General features: G+C 54.6%; 5 protein-coding genes across 5 annotated transcripts; all 5 read left to right on the forward strand.

Annotated features, from left to right (window-relative positions):
• Positions 1-9,756: 9,756 nt before the first annotated feature.
• On the forward strand, positions 9,757-10,356 carry LOC143023243 (protein tas-like). Its single transcript, XM_076181764.1, has one exon. It carries the CDS (start codon positions 9,757-9,759, stop codon positions 10,354-10,356), a length of 600 nt encoding a protein of 199 aa, XP_076037879.1.
• Positions 10,357-10,381: 25 nt separating this feature from the next.
• On the forward strand, positions 10,382-10,738 carry LOC143023244 (protein tas-like). The gene has a single exon (XM_076181765.1). The coding sequence runs from the start codon at positions 10,382-10,384 to the stop codon at positions 10,736-10,738; it is 357 nt and encodes a 118-aa protein (XP_076037880.1).
• Positions 10,739-11,810: 1,072 nt separating this feature from the next.
• On the forward strand, positions 11,811-12,167 carry LOC143023245 (nitrogen regulatory protein P-II-like). Its single transcript, XM_076181767.1, has one exon. The coding sequence runs from the start codon at positions 11,811-11,813 to the stop codon at positions 12,165-12,167; it is 357 nt and encodes a 118-aa protein (XP_076037882.1).
• Positions 12,168-12,278: 111 nt separating this feature from the next.
• Positions 12,279-13,414, forward strand: LOC143023246 (putative ammonium transporter sll0108). The gene is given in 3 exon segments (XM_076181768.1): positions 12,279-12,381; positions 12,433-12,690; positions 12,693-13,414. Coding segments are annotated over 3 exon segments (1,083 nt in total).
• Positions 13,415-13,586: 172 nt separating this feature from the next.
• LOC143023247 (putative lactoylglutathione lyase) lies at positions 13,587-14,030 on the forward strand. The gene has a single exon (XM_076181769.1). It carries the CDS (start codon positions 13,587-13,589, stop codon positions 14,028-14,030), a length of 444 nt encoding a protein of 147 aa, XP_076037884.1.
• Positions 14,031-18,614: the final 4,584 nt, after the last annotated feature.

An 18,614-nucleotide genomic window follows, 5' to 3' on the forward strand; every position in this document is an offset into this window, starting at 1 on the left:
AGCAAGCTGTCGCCAGTTAGAGCAAATAACAACAAGATTGCAAAGCCTATCAGGCAACCATGGATTGCCATGCGTTTGCGATGGTCTGGGGTGGCCTCTGCCGTCAGTGCGAGAAAAATGGGCACTAGGCCAATCGGGGTCTATGATGACGAATAGCGTGACAAAGGCGGGGATGAGTTCGTTGAGCATAGCGCTGACCAAGACTGCTAAAGGTGGTGGTGTTTTGCGCTAGTTTACGCGGCCAATCCTTCAATGGCCATGTGATTGTTGCCGTCAATCCACCGCAAGAGGACAATGGAGGTTTTGCTCTGGGAGCTCGCACGTGATTTTCAATCTACTCGTGATCATTGCACCCGTCTTTTTGATGTTGGCTGTGGTTACGCGGGCGCACGCAGTGGCTTGATGGACCGTGACGCCATCAATGGCTTGATGCGTTTCGCCCAAGGATTTGCCGTTCCCTGTTTGTTGTTCAATGCGGTGATGGGCTTGGGATTTACACGGCGTGTTTGAGCCCAAGTTGCTGGACGCTTTTTTACAGCGGGTCGATTAGCTGTTTTGTCTTGGCCATCGTGATCGCACGCACGCTTTTTAAGCGGCGCCCAGGCGAGGCGGTGGTGATTGGTTTTGGCGCTTTGTTTTCCAACTCGGTGCTGCTGGGCCTGCCCATCACAGAGCGTGCATTTGGCGCGGATGCACTGGCCGCCAACTACGCTATTGTCTCCGTGCACGCGCCTATTTGTTATCTGCTAGGTGTGTTGGTGATGGAGTTTTCACGCGCGGATGGAAAATCCCTCTCAGACACCCTGCGTGAGGCGTTCAGTTCACTTGCAAAGAATCCGCTGATGATTGGTATCTCGCTGGGCTTTGCCGCCAACTTAAGTGGGCTAGAGCTGTGGCAGCCAGTGCAAGCTTGGCTCGATATGGCGGCTCGCGCAGGCCTTGCCGGTGGCCTTGTTTGGTTTGGGCGCGGTATTGACTCGCTATCAAATCTCGGCCCAATTTAAAGAGCCATTGATGGTGGTGACTCTGTCGCTGATTGTACACCCTACTATCACCTGGTTTTTGTGCACACAGGTGTATGAGCTGCCGCTTGAATTTACGCGTTCGGCGGTAGTGACTGCAGCTATGGCACCTGGGATCAACGCCTATTTATTTGCCAGTATGTATCAGCGCGCAGAAGACGTGGCGGCCAATGCCGTGCTGATTGGCACGGCGCTGTCGGTGTTGACGGCTAGTGGCTGGTTGTTGGTGTTGGGGGTTTAAGTGGTGCTGATTTGTACTGGCTAGTTCTCCGTGTTTAGAGAAGCGGCTTGTATTGTCGGCGCGCCTTGGGCGTCTAGTTTTAGGGTGGCGTAAACAGCGATGCTGGCCGCTGCAAACATCACGCTTGCCAGCGGGACTGGGGTGCCGTTTGTAGAGCGCGCTGATCAAGGCGCCGCTGAGGCCGCCTGCGGTTAGTTGTGACGCGCGCATCACGGATGTGGCTGTGCCGCTGTGCTGGCCAAAGTAATTGCAGAAAATTTGCTTGCGCGTTGCTGTTGACAAAACCCAAGGATGAGATCACCAATAGAACGCCGCCATCACCCACAGTGAGGCCGTGCCACTGAGCAGGGCTGCCAGCAACAACAGGCTGGTGGCGGTCAAGGTTAGGCGTGTGCCCCACAAAAATATCACTTGCGCGTCAAAGCGATTCAGCAGAAAAGCGTTGCAGCGGTTGACCAGCATCAAGCAGATCACAAAGCTTGCGAAAACCATTGGGAATTGCGCCGTGCTTAGCCCCATATACTCGGCCAGCAAAAAAGGCACTTGGGTGATGTAGGCGAGAAAGATGGCGTTGTTCATGATGATCACGATGAAGTAGGGCCGGGCTTGCTGGTGGCGCAATACATGGCCATAGTTGCGCAGTGTTGTCAGTGAGCGAAAAAACTGGGGCCGGGCCTGTTTTATCTCGGCTCTCAGGTAGGTAGCAGTGCGCGGCGCACACCAGCAGCGCCGCGTAGCTGGCAAGGCAGAGAAAGATCGCGTGCCAACCCCAGAGCGTCAGTATGCCGGTGCCCACTATAGGCGCAAGTAATGGTGCTGCCAGCATAATAAAAGCGATGGTCGACATCACTTTGGCGGCCTCTTGGCGTGGGTAGCGGTCGCGCACAATGGCCGGCACGATTACCGACGTGACGCCGCCGCTGAGCGCTTGAAAAAATCGCAGAATTAACAGCGATTGATAGCTGTTCAGACTGTGTGATGGCGAGGCTCACCAACAAAAACACACTCAAGCCAATGGATGCCATCAGGCGCCGGCCGTAGTGGTCACTCAGAGGTCCACCCAGCAAGCTGCCCAGCGCGTAGCCGATCAAAAAGCTGCTGATAGTCAACTCGATGTGGTGCAGGTCAACGCCAAGGTCGAGCGCCATAGTGGGCATGGCGGGCAAATTGGCATCCAGCGAAAAAGGAATAATGCCGATCATGGCGGCCAATAGCAGGCTGAGCTGGGTGGTGCTGAGTGGCTTGGGCATGGCGGCGATTCTGCAGAAGTAGGGCTCAACCTTAACCATGGCTTGTCATGCAATCAAGCGCATGATATGCATGTCACCTATGAAAAAAACCGATTACATGTCCCTAGATGGCAAGAGCTTGGCGCAGCTGCAGCTGATTCTATCGCCTGGGCTCTATCAGTGCGGCGGCCCTGCAGCTCGGGGTGAACCAGTCCACCGTCAGCCACAACCTCGAGCGCTTGCGACGAGTGCTCGATGACCCGCTGTTTATCAAGAGCGGGCGTGGTTTGGTGGCAAGTGCCAAGATGGAGGCCATGCAAGAGCCGATCGAGGAGGTTTTGGCGGCGCTGACACGGGTGGCGGATCCCTTGCCGTTTGATCCCGCGCGCTGTGAGCGAGAGTTTATTTTGGTGGCGAATGACTTCGAGCACGACATCATCGTGCCGCCTTTGTTTCGCTTGCTGTCACAAGAGGCACCGCTTGTGCGGCTGCGCACGGTGATCTCCAGCACCGCTGACTTTGAACCCGCTGAACTCCTCGCGTGTTGATGTTGAACTGACGCCACGCACACCAAGTGAGAGCAGCGGGCTGATCGCTCAGCCCTTGTTGCAAGAGAGCTGCAGGTGTTTTATGACCCCAATCCAGCGAGCCGCGCCACGCAGTTTGGACGATTGCCTGGCGGCGCAGCACGCACGTGTGGTGTTTGAGAACGGACCAAATGCGGGCTTGTTTGATCGGGCGTTGGCGCGTCGTGGTTTGCAGCGCCAAGTGGTGTATTCGGCGCCAAGCTTTGCCACCATGGCGGCGGTATTGCGCGGTAGCCAACTGCTGGCTGTCTGCCCCTCAAAGTTAGCGCAGGGGGCCTTGGCGGGGGTTGAAGTGCTGCGCTTTGCCCATCGACATTCAGCGCTTGAGTTTCCATATGGTCTGGCACGCAAAGTACCGCGATTCGGCCGAGCAATCGCTGGTTTAGGGAGCGCATTAGCACCGTCTCGCAGGCCTTGCGGCGCTCTGCTCCAGCGAGCTAAAGCTGTGTCTACTAGCGGCTGGTGGTTCAGCACAAAATAGGCCCTGAGAATTGCGTTTCACACAATGGATGAAGTGCTGATAAGTGGCTGTTTTTAAAACGTACAGTTCGGCTCGGATTTGCCGATTAGTAGCGTATGAAACTCTACCGCTATCCGTGTTCTCTCGTGCTAAAAAATATCACCTATAAGCCTCTTAAGTCTCTGTTTAGACTTGGGATTCTTTCTGCTGTCTGTGCTTCGCTGCCGTTGCACGCGGAGCGCTATTGTGGCCAATTTGCCCGAATGCCAGAGCGCTGAGTTTCTCGATTTGCTCGAGATCAACCACGGCAGCGGGGATTTTGCTGAGCTGGAGTCCAATCTCGCCTTGATGGAAAAGTGCACCTTGCCAAGCGAGGCTGCGCGGCAGCAAACACGCGTGGCGATGCCAGAGCGCGGGTGTGATCAACTTCGAGACGCCGCAAGTGATGGCCGCTGGCGTTTGACACCAAATGGTGAACGCCTGCTGGCGGTCAATACGGTGGCCAATACGCTTGAGGTATTCAGCGCGGCAAACGAGCAGTTGACGCTATTGGACAGCATCCCCGTGGGTCATGACCCTGTCTCAGTGCGAGCGCGTAGCGACAGCGAAAGTCTGGGTGGTGAACAGTATCTCGGACAGTGTCAGTTGTGGTGTCGTTGACATTGGGCGCGGTGGTGAAAACTCTGCAGACCGACAACGAGCCAGCGGATGTGATCTTTGCGCCAAGCCAGCAACGTGCTTTTGTCAGCAGCGGTGATGGCAAACAGCGTGCAGGTGTTTGATCTCGGTGATCTCGATGCCGCGCCCCAGCGCATTAGCTTGGCGATGGAAGAGCCGCGCGCCCTGGCCTTGAGCCCAGATGGCAGCACTGTGTATGTTGCGGCCTTTGAGAGCGGCCAATGCCACCACGGCTATCAGTGGCCGCCCAGCGGCTACCGCCAGTGGCAGCACGCAAGATATCGTCAGCCGCGCGGATTCCCCCTACGCTGGGCAAAACCCCGCACCGAATGTCGGCAATAAACTTTGAGCCAGCGCTGACCGCCGGAGACCCAGGTGGTATCAGTAGTTTGATAGTGCGTAAGGATTGACAGCGGCAACTGGATGGACGACAACGCCCGCGACTGGACGCCCTTTGTCAGTGGCGGCGCAAGCCGCCGCGAGTGGTCGCGTCGCGGGTTGGGATTTACAAGACCATGATCTCGCGCATATAGATACGCAGACGCTCGCAGTGACTTATACCTCTGGGCTGATGAATATCAACGCCTCGGTTGCAGTCAATCCTCTGGATGGTCGGGTGATCGTTGTTGGCACCGATGCCACCAACGAAGTGCGCTATCAACCCAACTTAAACGGTACCTTCCTGCGGGTATTGTACGCAGGCGTGGGGGCAACGCAGCCAACCACCGTGGCAGACCTGAATCCACACTTGGATTATTCGGTCATCACGGTTGCGGCCAGTGAGCGTGCGCGTTCAATCGGCGACCCGCGCGGTGTTGTTTGGCACCCAGACGGCAGCCGCTTTTTTGTCAGTGGTATGGGCTCGAACAATGTCGTGGTGATGGCCTCTGATGGCAGTCGGCTCGGTCGAGTAGATGTCGAGGAAGGGCCGACAGGTCTGGTGTTGTCATCCGACGGTACACGCGGCTTTGTGCTGAATCGCTTTGCTGGCAGTGTCAGCAGCTTTGATACCGATACGCTGCAAGTGCGCGATAGCGTAGATTATTATGATCCGACACCCGAGGTGATCAAGGCGGGCAGGCCGCACTTGTATAATACCCACGATGGCTCAGGCCTTGGACATATGTCTTGCGCGTCTTGTCATGTGGATGCGCGCACCGATCGTTTAGCGTGGGACTTGGGTGAGCCAAACGGCACGCCTTCCAATGGGGCGCACCCGATGAAGGGCTCTATGCAGACGCAGTCGCTGGTGGATATCATGCGTTTTCCGTCTTTTCACTGGGCGCGGTGATCGACTGGAGATATTGGATTTTAACCCCACATTTACCTTATTGCAGGGCGCGGCAGCTCAGCTAAATGGCGCTGAAGTGACTGAGTTGGAGTCTTATCTTGCGACGCTGCATTTCCCGCCCAATCCCTACCGCAAGCTAGACAATAGCTTGTCGACGCAGGTCGCACTGCCTGCTGGTGCAAGCGCTGGTAGCGGTGATGCAGTCGCGGGGCCGCACTTTGCTTAATGCTTGTCTCGGTTGTCACAGCAATGGGCTCAGTCGTGAGCAACAACACAGAAGCTATGTTTGGGCAGGATTTTACCCCACCAGCTTTCCATGGTCTGTACAAGCGCCTTGGGTATCAGGCGGGTAGTGCAACTGCGTCACTGTCTGGTTTTGGTTTTTTTCACGACGGCGCAGACTCCTTGATGACCGCAAGCCGCTCGGCGGATCTACTGGCGGCATTGATGAGCTTTGATGGCCCAGATAATGATTTGTCGCTGGCGCAATCGCGCCAAGATACACATGCGGCGGTGGGGCGGCAGGCTGACGCTGGACTCGGGCAATGACGCTACACAAGCCGCAGCGCTTGCGCAGATGTTGCAGTTGTCCGAGAGCGTGCATTTGGACCTCATTGCCAAGCGCGGTGGCAGTATAAGTCGTCGCGGTTTTTTGTACAGCGGATCGCAGCAGTGGCAGAGCGATCGCGAGGGCGAGACGATCTCGCACAGCGACTTGTTGGCCTCGGCGGATGCCAGTCATCCGATCCACTTTTAGTTTGGTGGTGGCGGGCACTGGTGAGCGCTTGGCGCTGGATCATGATCTCGATGGAGTGGTTTGATCATTCGGGTGACAACGCCGCGCCCGTGTTCGGCTTTACAGGGATTCGTGCCAGCAAAATTGGCGTGCCCGAGAGTTATCAGCTGCCGGCATCCGATGCCGATGGTGATGTGCTCAGCTACAGTGCGACAAATTTGCCACCTGGCTTGCAGCTCGATAGCCAAACGGGGGGGGTCAGTGGCTCGCCGACCGTCCTGGGTGAGTGGCAGGTGTTGTTTGAGGTCAGCGATGGTCAGGACGGCGACGGCATACAGCTCACTTGGCGAGTACTGGCGGAGTTGCCTGATGAGGCGGCGGCGGTACAGGTGGGCGCGGAATCGCCACTTGAGCTGCTGTTTTTAGTGTTTTTTCTGGTTTTGTTGCCAGTACGTAATGGCTTTCAGGGCGCGCTGACGGCGTTGTAGTCTGTGCGTAGTGCTGGTAAAATGCTAAACAGTGCTTGCCGATACATATGTAATACATTTGTGTCGGATTGCGCTTCGCCAGTCGAAGTGCAGCCCAAGGGGTTGGTACTTTGCTGAATAACACGCGCGCACTACAGTCGGTGGCGATGAGCGCAGTGATGGCGCTGATTGGCTGGTTGCTGATCGTTGAAAACGGGGGTATTAAACCCCGCAATCTATCCGCGTCTTATACCATCCCCGCTACACAAGCGCTGCTCGAAGAGCCAGCCGAGCAATCGATTTCAAGCCGTCATGATCGGTTGAGCCGCTCAAGCAATCTGTTTCAGCAGACGGCTGGGCGTATTTTCTGGTCACTACACCGGCGCACGCCGCTGGGGTGAAGATTCAGCTGCAAGACGTTGACGGTGATGCGGATCTGTACGTGCGTGCAGGCGGCGTACCTGAGGGAAGTATCGCCCAAGGTGGCTTCTTTGATGCGAGCTCGGCGAGTTCTGGGCGGCAATCTGAGGAGGTTCACCTCGCTGACCCAGGTGTGCGCGAGTGGTACGTAGCGGTGCACGGGTGCGTGCCAGTGAGTTCCGATTGCAGGCCGAGATCCACTGATTGGAGGCTGTCAATCGCCAGATGCGCGATTGGCCGATGCCATGATTACCTCGCCACAAGCCTTCTGCTGGTGGCGGCCAATACCCTTTAAATAAAGCTCAAACAGTCGGGTGTACGGCGCTGTGGCTGCAGACAGCGCGTGCGCGGTTGTTAGAATTCTGTTTTTTGTGTTTGAGCCTTAGTTTCCATGAGTGAGCCCATCTTCGACGAATCTGGCAAAGAAGTCAGTAAACCTCGCCGTATCCGCAGTTTTGTTCGCCGTGGTGGGCGCTTAACGACCTCTCAACAAAAAGCACTGGATGATTTTTATCCGGTTTGGTGTGCAGCCTGGCTTGGATGCGATTGACCCTGAAACCTTGTTTGGCCGCAAGGCACCGCTTTGGCTTGAGGTCGGCATTGGCAACGGCGATGCGCTGGTGGCGATGGCGGCAGCTCAGCCGGATGTGAATTTTCTAGGGTCGAGGTGCATCGCGCGGGGGTCGGGCATTGTCTTTTTGAGATCAATCGCCTGGGACTAAAAAATGTTCGCGTGATTGAGCAAGATGCTATCGAAGTGCTGAATATCCGCTTGCCCGAGAGCTGCGTTGACCGCTTCTTGTTGTTTTTTCCTGATCCTTGGCACAAGAAAAAACACAACAAACGGCGCATTGTCAGTCACGCTTTCGCGCAGTCCGTGTCGCGGTTGTTGGTGGATGACGGTATCTGGCATTTGGCCACTGACTGGGAAGACTATGCACACCACATGGTTGAAGTGCTGAGCGCCGAGAGCTGTTTTCGCAATATGGCGGGCGATACTGGGCCTTGGTCGCCGCGGCCGGATTATCGTCCTTATACGCGCTTTGAGCGACGTGGTGAACGGCTGGGTCATGGTGTTTGGGACATGTTTTATCAGCATTGCTGAGTGCTGCTGATAAATGTGAACTGTGTCATATGAGATACAGGGTAGTTCACAGTTGATACACAGGGCGGTACGTTCCTTTTTTGACTTATTTCCATTGCTGGACGCAGTTCACATTTTTTGGCAAGCCCGCGCAAAATTTGCGGCTCGTGGGCGAGTCGAAGTCATTAAACTGCGACGCTACTTGACCAACTGAGAGTTAGCAGATCATGCCAGTTGCCTTCACCATCGGTGATCGCCCGTTTGGGCTTCCTGTCCAAGCGCCTTCCGTTGCACCCTTTACGCTAGTGCACGCCAGCGGTTCAGAGCCACGCCTAGTGGCAAAACGATGCCTCTCACAGATCAAAGAAGTGCCCGCTGATGCAAGCTTTGGCATGGTTTACGTGACCGAGGAAATGGGTCATAGCTTTGAGACAGCGGTGGAGTTGCTGCGCTTGGAGATGCCTGGGGTGAATTGGGTTGGCGCCACGGTGCCGGTGGTTTTTTGCGGGCGATAAGCAATATCAGGGTAAGCCTGCGATGGCGATTATGCTGGGCAGCTTGGCTTTGGATCAGTTTCGCATAATGTCCAGCACGCGGCGCAATGTGACCGGGCAGTTGGACCGGCTCAGCAACTGGCGCAAGCGCAATGGCACCTGTGATGCGATTGTGCACGGCGACGCCAATAATCACTCGGTCGCCGAAATGATTGCTGACTTGAACGAGGCGCTTGGGCCGGGCACGGTCAGCGGCGGGCTCAATTCCAATCGCCGCGATAACCTGCAGGTGGCCGTCTCGGTCACAAGTGGCGGATTGTCCGGTGTGCTGTTCGGCGAGGAATAACCGTGCTCAATGGTTATGCCACTGGTGCCTCGGCGCTGGGTTTGCCGCACGCAATCACCGCCAGTCGAGGCAACGATGTGCTCGAGCTTGATCACGAGCCAGCGCTGGATGTGCTGTACCGCGAGTCGGTGAGTTGCTAGCTCGTGATCCGCAGCGTTTGGCGGGTTTTGTCGCCCCTGCCTGTGGTCCCTTTGACAATGGCGGACCGGCCTATGCGCAGCGCCGCTTTGTCGAGATCAATCTGGCTGATCGTAGTTTTCGTTTGGATGATCTATCCTCGAAGGTCGATAACTTGCGCTTTTATCGCCGTGATCCGGTGCAAACCGAGAACAGTTTTGAGCAGATGCTCGAAGGTCTGCACAAGAAGCTAGCTGGCCGCAAAGTGCGAGCTGCCGTGTTGATGTCGAGCGTGCCGCGTCAAGCTGGTGTTGATGAGACAGCGCGTGAGCTGGCGCGCATTCGCGACTTGTTTGGTGATATCCCTTTGCTGGGGTATCGTTCCAGCGGTGAGATCTTCAACGGCTCGCGCCTAGGCAATAGCAGCGTCTTGAGCCTCGTTATTTAGTAGCCTTCAGCGGGAGCGGTCATCGGCGCTGCTCCCTGTGCGTTGGCTGTTTTCAGTCAATCGCAATGAGGGGTCTATGCAGCTCTGTAAACTGGGCCAGACACAGCTTAAAGTCAGCCGCTTGTGCCTTGGCACCATGACCTTTGGCGAGCAGTGCGATCTAGCGCAAAGCCACGCTATTCTCGATCGAGCGCTTGAGCGAGGTATCAACTTCCTCGATAGCGCCGAAATCTATCCCTCCCCAATGAAAGCCGAGACCTGTGGTGACAGCGAGCGGCATATCGGTGCCTGGATCAAGCGGCGCGGTGGTCGCGACAAGCTGGTGCTCGCCAGCAAAGTGGCGGGCCCAGGTGGGCGTATCGCCTATGTGCGCGGCGGTCCAAAACTTGTGGAAAAGCATATTCGCGCAGCGGTTGAAGGCAGCTTGCAGCGCTTAAATACGGACTATATTGACCTCTATCAGGTGCATTGGCCGGCGCGCAGCAGCAACTATTTTGGTCGTCTGGGCTACTACCCGCGTGATGACGCAGGCGCGACGCCACTGGCTGAGACTCTCGCTGCGCTTGAGGCGCTGCGCACCGAGGGCAAAATTCGCCAAGTCGGCCTATCCAACGAAACACCCTGGGGCTTGATGCATGCTTTGGCGGTGGCAAAAGAGCAGGGCTTCGCGCCAATTGCCAGTGTGCAAAATCCCTACAGCTTGCTCAATCGCGTGTTTGAGATTGGTCTCGGCTGAAGTTTGCCATCGCGAGCAGGTGTCAATGCTGGCTTATTCTCCGCTGGCCTTTGGTCTGCTGAGTGGCAAGTATCGGCAAGGGGCAAAACCTGCGGGCGCGCGCCTGAGCTTGTGGGCTGATTATTTTGATCGCTACACCCAAGGGCTAGTGCCAGAGTTGGCACATCAGTATTGCGAGGCCGCAGAAGAGCATGGGGTCGATCCGGCGCAGATGGCGCTGGCATTTGTGCTCAGTCGTCCCTTTATCGACTCGGCTATCATTGGTGTGACATCCATTGAGCAACTCGATCACTGCCTCGATGCCGCTGAGCTCAAGCTGGACAAGCCCACGCTTAAGTCAATCGCTATGCTGCACGAGCAGCAGCCTAATCCCTGTCCCTGATATGTTGGTCGACTCGCATGTGCATTTAGACTTCGCGGCCTTTGATGGTGACCGCGAAGAGGTGTTGCTGCGTGCACGCGCAGCCAGCGTCGCGGGCGTTTGTCTTGCCGGCGGTACGGGCAGCTGACTGGGAGCGGCTCAAGGCCGTGGCCGCAAGCTCAGCTGATATCCACGCTTGTTATGGTTTGCACCCGTGTTTTGTCGCTGATCATCGACCAGAGGATCTGGACAATTTTAAAGCGCTGGGTTGAGGCGAGAAAAACCTGTGGCAGTGGGGGGAGTGTGGTTTAGATCTTTTCCCAGCGTTCGCTGATTCAAAAGCTGCGCAGCTGCAGTATTTTGAAGGGCAGCTGGTTATAGCGCGAGACTTTCAATTGCCGGTGGTGCTGCATGCGCGGCGTGCGGTGGATACGGTGCTGAAGTGCCTGCGGCAAGCGGGTGTCAGCCGAGGTGTAATGCATAGTTTTTCTGGCAGTTTGCAGCAGCAACGGCCGCCATTGAACAAGCATGATGATTGGCGTAGGTGGTGCACTCACCCATGAGCGAGCACGCAAGCTGCGGCGCCGTGTGGTGGCGAGCTTGCCGCTAGAGTGTTTATTGCTTGAGACTGATTGCACCGGATCAGCCGGGCGCCTTGCACCGTGGGCAACGCAATGAATCCGCTTTTATCGTATCGACCTTAGATGTGCTTGCAGCCCTTCGCACCGAGTCGCGCACCGAGATTGCCCAAAAAACCTCCGAAAATGCCGAGCGATTGTTCGGTTTTGATCTTCCTTCCTAACTGATTGATTGTTTAAAGCACTAAAACGGCGTTTTAGTGTGCTGTCCAGTGTATCTATCTGTCTTTTTCTCTCCCTGAAACTCAATTCTTTTGTCTTATTCCGATCAATTTTTGCGCTTCTTTCAAGTGCTCGATTGTTTGCTCTGATTTCATGCATTCGCCTATTTTTGCTGCACCTAAGTGGTGCAAAAGCGTGTGGTATTAAAGTGCTGAAGATGTCTAAGTGTTTGATAAATAAAATTAAAAAATGCTGGCACGGCGGCTGCAATTATAGGTTCATCAACAATCGAAATGATGAGGCAAAGCAAGATGAAATTAATTCAGGCGATCATAAAGCCATTCAAACTGGAGGACGTGCGTGAGGCACTTTCTGCTGTTGATATCACCGGTTTGACTGTGACTGAAGTCAAAGGCTTTGGGCGGCAGAAGGGACACACGGAGCTCTATCGTGGAGCTGAGTACGTTGTCGATTTTCTGCCCAAGATAAAAGTAGAGATAGCGGTCAGTGATGAAGCGCTTGAGCATGCAATAGAGGCCATTCAGAAGGCGGCGAACACGGATCGTATTGGCGACGGAAAAATCTTTGTGCTCGAGCTGCAGCAAGTTATTCGCATTCGTACCGGTGAGACCGGCAACGAAGCTATCTGATGCAACTTAACCAATAATCGATCGAAGAGGATAACTCTGTGGACGCTAATTTTTTAACACTCTCCTATGCACTGGATACGTTTTATTTCCTGATGTGGCGGTGCACTGGTCATGTGGATGGCCGCTGGTTTCTCGATGTTGGAGGCCGGTCTGGTTCGCGGTAAAAACACCGCAGAAATTTTGACCAAAAACGTCGTGTTGTTTGCGATTGCCTGCACAATGTACTTGTTGATGGGTTACTCGGTGATGTACCCCGGTGATGCAGCCATCAGTGCTTATATGCCTGGCTTCTCTTTCTTGTTCGGTGCTGAAAACACAGCTGAAGCTGCTGTGTTGAGTGGCGAAGAAGGTGCACCTTACTACTCTGTTAATTCAGACTTCTTCTTTCAGGTGGTGTTTGTCGCAACCGCCATGTCTATCGTTTCTGGCGCCGTTGCCGAGCGTATGAAGCTGTGGTCTTTCTTGATCTTCGCCGTGGTCATGTGTGGTTTTATCTACCCAGTGCAAGGTTACTGGAAATGGGCGGTGGCTTCTTGGACGAAGCGGGATTCCTAGATTTCGCGGTTCAGGTGTTGTTTCACTTGTGTGGCGCGGGCGCTGCGTTCACTGGTGCCATCATGGTTGGTGCTCGTAAGGGTAAATATCGCGCTGACGGCGGTATCTCGCCAATTCCTGGTGCCAACATGCCGCTGGCGACACTTGGTACATTCATCCTGTGGTTGGGTTGGTTCGGTTTCAACGGCGGTTCACAGCTGAAGCTTGCTTCTATCGACGATGCAAACGCTGTTGCGCAAATCTTTGTTAACACCAATGCAGCCGCTGCTGGTGGTGTAATCGCAGCTCTGTTCGCTGCCATGGTTATCTTCAAGAAAGCTGATTTGACGATGGTGCTCAACGGCGCCTTGGCAGGTCTTGTTTCAATCACCGCTGAGCCACTGACACCTTCTCCTTTGATGGCAACCATTATTGGTGCGGTCGGTGGTGTCTTGGTTGTCGCGTCGATCGTATTCTTTGATCGCATTCGTGTGGATGATCCAGTCGGTGCGGTATCTGTGCATGGTGTGTGTGGCATGTGGGGTATCTTGGCAGTAGTGCTCACCAACGGTGATGCAACCATGTCTGCACAGTTGACTGGTCTTGTAGTGATTCTTGTCTGGTCAGTTTGGCGCAAGTGCGGTGACTTGGTTGGTGATCAAGATGATCTTCGGTCTGCGCATCAGCGAAGAAGACGAGTACCGAGGTGCTGATATCTCTGAGTGTGGCTTGGAAGCTTACCCAGAATTTGGCAGCAAATAAGACGGGAAATCCTGTCGCTTGAAGCGTTAAAGCTTCGTTGATAAGGCGCACGTGGCATCTTCCACGTGCGCCTTTTTGCGTCTGGGGTTAGCATGGGCGCTACTTTTTAACAGGATTGAGAACATGCGTTATTTGCACACCATGGTGCGCGTGGCTGATGTCGATGCATCGCTGCGGTTTTACTGTGAATTGCTCGGCATGCAGCTGGTCGAGCGGCGGGACTATGAGGAGGGGCGGTTTTCGCTGATATTTCTTGCGGCACCTGGCAACGCGGGTGCAGCCGAAACTAAGTCACCACTGTTGGAGTTGACCTACAACTGGGATCCAGAAACCTATACCGGCGGTCGCAATTTTGGTCACTTGGCCTTCGAGGTTGACGATATCTACGCTCTGTGTGAAAAGCTCAAAGCAGCTGGTGTGGAGATCAACAGGCCGCCAAGAGAAGGTCGCATGGCATTTGTGCGCTCGCCCGATGGTATCTCTGTTGAGTTACTGCAGGCTGGTGAGCCGTTAGCGCTGGCTGAGCCTTGGGTTTCTGCGCCCAATATTGGGAGTGGTAGAAGCTAGTGGTTTGACACTTTTATATTTTAGCATTCATTGTTTGCCTAACGCTTTCTTTACTAACGCGCTTGGCAGGTTGTTTTGTGGCTCCGATGTGGGGACGCGCGCCCCCACGGGCGTGTTACTTTTTAAACGACCAAAAAGTAACCAAAAAGTCGCCCCAACACCCTTGTTTTGCTGCGCAAAACACACTGCGTTTTCTCGGCTGATCGGGGAAACGCAAACAACTCGCTCCGCTCAGACAATTGCGCTTCTTAATCCCGCTCAGCCTGCGATACTCGTTCAAGCGCGCCAAGGGGTAATGGGGAAACCGTGCCACTTTGGAGAGTGGCGAAAATACGAAATTAGATTTGTGTCGGTCTACTAGTGGTTTGACATTTCTATATTTTAGGATTCTGTACTTGTCTAACGCATTCTTTGCGATCGCACTTGGCAGATTGTTTTTGTGGCTCCGATGTGGGGGGGAGGTCAGGCCCGCCACACCCTTGCTTTGCTACGCAAAACCTACCTACGCGGCCCGCTGCGTTTCTCAGGCAGGTGGGGTGGGCTAGAGTTGCTGGTGAAAATCGTAGGCAATAAAAAAGCCGCAGGCTGAGTCAGCTTGCGGCTTTTTGGTTGGCAACCTGTGAGGGTTGCCAGAGCAGGGGCTAAATTAGCTAGCCATTGCTTTGATGCGAGCGTTCAGGCGGCTCTTCTGGCGCGCAACGGTGTTTTTGTGGGCAAGGCCCTTGTTCACCATGCTGTCAACAGTTGGCATTTCTGCCTTGAAAGCAGCGTTTGCAGCGGCTTGATCGCCACCCTGAATTGCTTTGAGAACTTTTTTGATGCTGGTACGCATGCTTGAGCGCATAGAAGCGTTGGCTTGACGACGTACTTCTGATTGGCGAGCGCGTTTGCGTGCCTGTGCTGAGTTTGCCACGTGTGTCTTACTCCGAAATTATTATTGAATGCGCCACGCGCAACGAAGCTCTATAGTATCGGGTGTTCCTCTTCGATCGTCAAGACAAATGTATCTTTTTTTGATAGGCAATGCGCGTGGCTGAAGTTTCTGAATCAAAACCTGCTAAGGGCGGCCTATTGCGTTCGGGCCTTATCGTCAGTGGTTTTACACTGGTATCGCGGATTTCGGCTTTGCGCGGGATCAAATAGTCGCGGTGAATTTTGGTGCCAGTCCCGTGATGGACGCCTTTTTTGTCGCCTTTAAAATCCCCAATTTGCTGCGCAGATTATTCGGAGAGGGCGCATTCGCCAAGGGTTTTGTCCCTGTTTTCACCGAGTACCGTGAGACGCGTAGCCACGCCGAGCTGCAGCAGTTGCTGGCCTATGTGCTGGGTACTCTGGGCGGGTGTGTTGTTGCTGCTGAGTGCTGTCGCAATGGCGGCGGCGCCGCTGGTGGTGTTGGCCTTTGCACCGGGCTTTGCCGACGAGCCAGAGCGCCTAGAAGCCGCCACCTATATGTTGCGCATAACATTCCCCTATCTTTTTTTCATCTCTTTGGTGGCCGCAGCTGGGCGGGGTGTTTTCAGAGTGTCGGGCGCTTTTGCTGTGCCGGCGTTTACCCCAGTGTTCCTCAATCTGACGCTTATCGCGTGTGCGTTGTGGCTGGCGCCGCTGCTAGAGCAGCCGGTTTTACGCCTTGGCTTGGGGGGTGTTTTTTGCGGGTATTGTGCAGTTGCTGTTTCAGCTGCCTTTTTTGGCCAAGGTTAAGCTGCTGCCTCGCCCACGTTGGGTTTGGCACCACAGCGGCGTTCGTCGCGTATTTAAGCTGATGTTGCCAGCTATTGCAGGCGCAGGGGTCTATCAGATCAATCAGCTGGTCAACACTATATTGGCCTCGCTGTTGATCGCGGGCAGTGTCAGCTGGCTGTGTACTACGCCGATCGGCTGTTGGAGTTTCCGATGGGCATGATTGGCATCGCCGCTGGCATTGTGATTCTGCCGCGTTTATCGGCACTGCATACACACGGCTCACACGCGGATTTTTTCGAGCACAATTGGTTGGGCGGTCAAAGTGGTGTTGTGGGCAGGTGTGCCCGCGGCCCTAGCGCTGGGCATGTTGGCTAAGCCAATGCTGATGACCTTATTCGAGTACGGTAAATTTGAACCACACGACCGCGAGATGTCCGCGATGGCACTGCAGGTGTTTGGCGCTGAGCCTGCCTGCAGGTTTGCTGATCAACGTGCTCACACCTGGGTTTCTACGCGCGACAAGACACTCGCACACCGGTGCGCATTGGTGTGATATCCATGGCGGTGAATATGGTGTTCGGTGCTGTGGTGGTGTTTTTTTCTGTTGATGCAATCAGTTCCCGCTCCGCATGTGGGGTTGTCGGCGGCGGTGGTGCTGAGCAGTTGGGTGCAGGTCTTGTTGCTGATCCACAGCTTAGCTAAGCAAGAAATCCCTTTGCCTGCTGGTGTCTGGCGCTCAGCATTGGGGCCGCTGCTGCTTGCATTGCCGCTGATGACACTGGTTATCTGGATCCTCACACCTGCTACCGAATGGTGGCAAGCGGCGGCGGCGCTAGAGCGAGCGTTTCGTCTGTTGGTTATAATGTGCGCGGTTGCGGTCGCGCTTTTTGGCAGCTTGTTTGTCGCTGGAGTGCGAGCTGCTGATCTAAAAGCCTGAGGTTTTTGTGGGCTGGGCAGACATATACCAGCATTCTGTGTCGAGTGTTTGCTTGCCACGAGTAAATGTTTGCTATTGTCAGCAGGCTGTCGTTTTGTTGTGGGTCCAATGCGCACGGCTTTTGCAGTAATGCGTTGATCTCACCAATTTTAAGCCGTCGGAGCGCTAGTGTTCGAACTGATCCGCAATTCTCATAATTTGCGTCCTGTGCATCACAATTGTGTGCTCACTATCGGCAACTTCGACGGCGTTCATTGCGGGCCACCAAGCGGTGTTGGCTGGCTTGCGTGCCAAGGCACAAGAGCTGGCTGTGCCATCTTTGGTGATGACCTTTGAGCCTTTGCCGCGCGAGTCTTTGGCCGAGTTGAGGCACCTGCACGAATTACTAGCCTGCGCGAGAAAGTTCGTCTGCTAAAGCAGCAATCTGTCGACCGTGTATTGGTGGTGCGCTTCAATCAGCGCTTTGCCAGCCAGAGCCCGCAGGACTTTATTCAGCGTTGGTTGGTGGGTAGCTTGGGTGTGAAGCATCTGGTTGTTGGCGATGACTTCCGTTTTGGTCACAAGGCCGCAGGCGATTACGAGCTACTTCGCCTAGCGGGGAAAGTTACACGGTTTTTCGGTCGAACCAACACATACCTATCTCAGCGGCGACTCCCGTGTATCGAGCACACGAATCCGCGAGCACTTGGCCGAAGCAGACTTCGACACAGCAGCTGAGCTTTTGGGGCGGCCTTTTAGCTGGTCTGGTCGTGTGATGCGTGGTGATCAGCTCGGTCGCACACTTGGCTTTCCAACCGCCAATATCAAGCCTGGTCGCAAAGGTGTTACCAGTAAAGGGTGTTTTTGCGGTTACCGTTCGTGAGCAAGGGCAGCCGACCGACAAGGCGTATGTAATGTCGGTCATCGGCCCAGTGTCGACGGCTTGCGTCCACGCGTTGAGGTGAATGTCTTTGATGTGCAGCGTGACTACTACGGCCAGCATCTCGAGCTGGTGTTCCATCACCGCCTGCGCGAAGAGAAGAAGTTCAATGGCTTGGATGAGCTAAAAGCCGCCATTGGCCAAGACGTTGAGAATGCAAGGCTGTATTTCAAAAAACCTTTCTTGAGGTCTTCTGAGCGCTATCTACAAGTTGTAGCCTGTACCTGTCGATTTTGGCGGCGCCGTAACAATCATCGCCTGCTTATCTGTTCCCTCATTATTTTTCTCAAATTTGCTGAGGCTTCGAAACGCAGAATGTCTTTTGTAAAAGCGAATTCCCAGCCACCACTTAGCCTCTCGATGTTGATCGTGGCATTGCTCGTCGCTGCTTGCTCTGAGCGGTTTGTTGTGACCGAGGTGTCAGATGTTCTGACTCAAGCGAGTTCGCAGTGGCGGCGCTTAGATACTCAAGGGATTGCAAAAGCTCTGAGCTCGCGTAGCTTGCGTTTTTCGCAGGTCAGCCAAGACTTCAAAGCTTCGGGCCGTATTTTATATGACGCCGTTGCGGGGGAGGTGCGCTGGGGTGACTGGCGGGCGGTCTCGGATCAGCTTTGCTCTAGGTGGCCGCCTGTGGAATTGTGGCACTGCTACCACTTGTCTATTCACCAGCGCGGCTTGCAGCTGAAATTTACCGATGAGCAGGGCGTGGAGAGTGTCGGAAAGTATATCGACTTGTATTGAGTGCGCTTAGCTATCAATACGCTTCATATCAGTGTTGTGGCGTGTGATACTAGTTAATTGCATTATGCGCAATATATGGGCGGTTTTGAGGCCGCTGTAATTAGCGCTTGTGCATTGCTTGCTTGATGTGGACGCATCAAGCGCGACTACTTAATTCTCAAAAGGGTGCATCAATTGAAAAATGTAAAGCAACAGCTTGTGCTGGTCGCGTGTCTTGGAATGGGTTTGGCTGGCTGCGCAACTACAGTCACAAAAATGGCATTTTCTTACTACGATAAAGACAAAGATGGCCTAATCAGCTACG

This window comes from Oratosquilla oratoria, unplaced genomic scaffold (genome assembly GCF_046742065.1).
Source record: "Oratosquilla oratoria isolate Oo_2021 unplaced genomic scaffold, ASM4674206v1 SCAFFOLD45, whole genome shotgun sequence".
NCBI lineage: Eukaryota > Metazoa > Arthropoda > Malacostraca > Stomatopoda > Squillidae > Oratosquilla > Oratosquilla oratoria.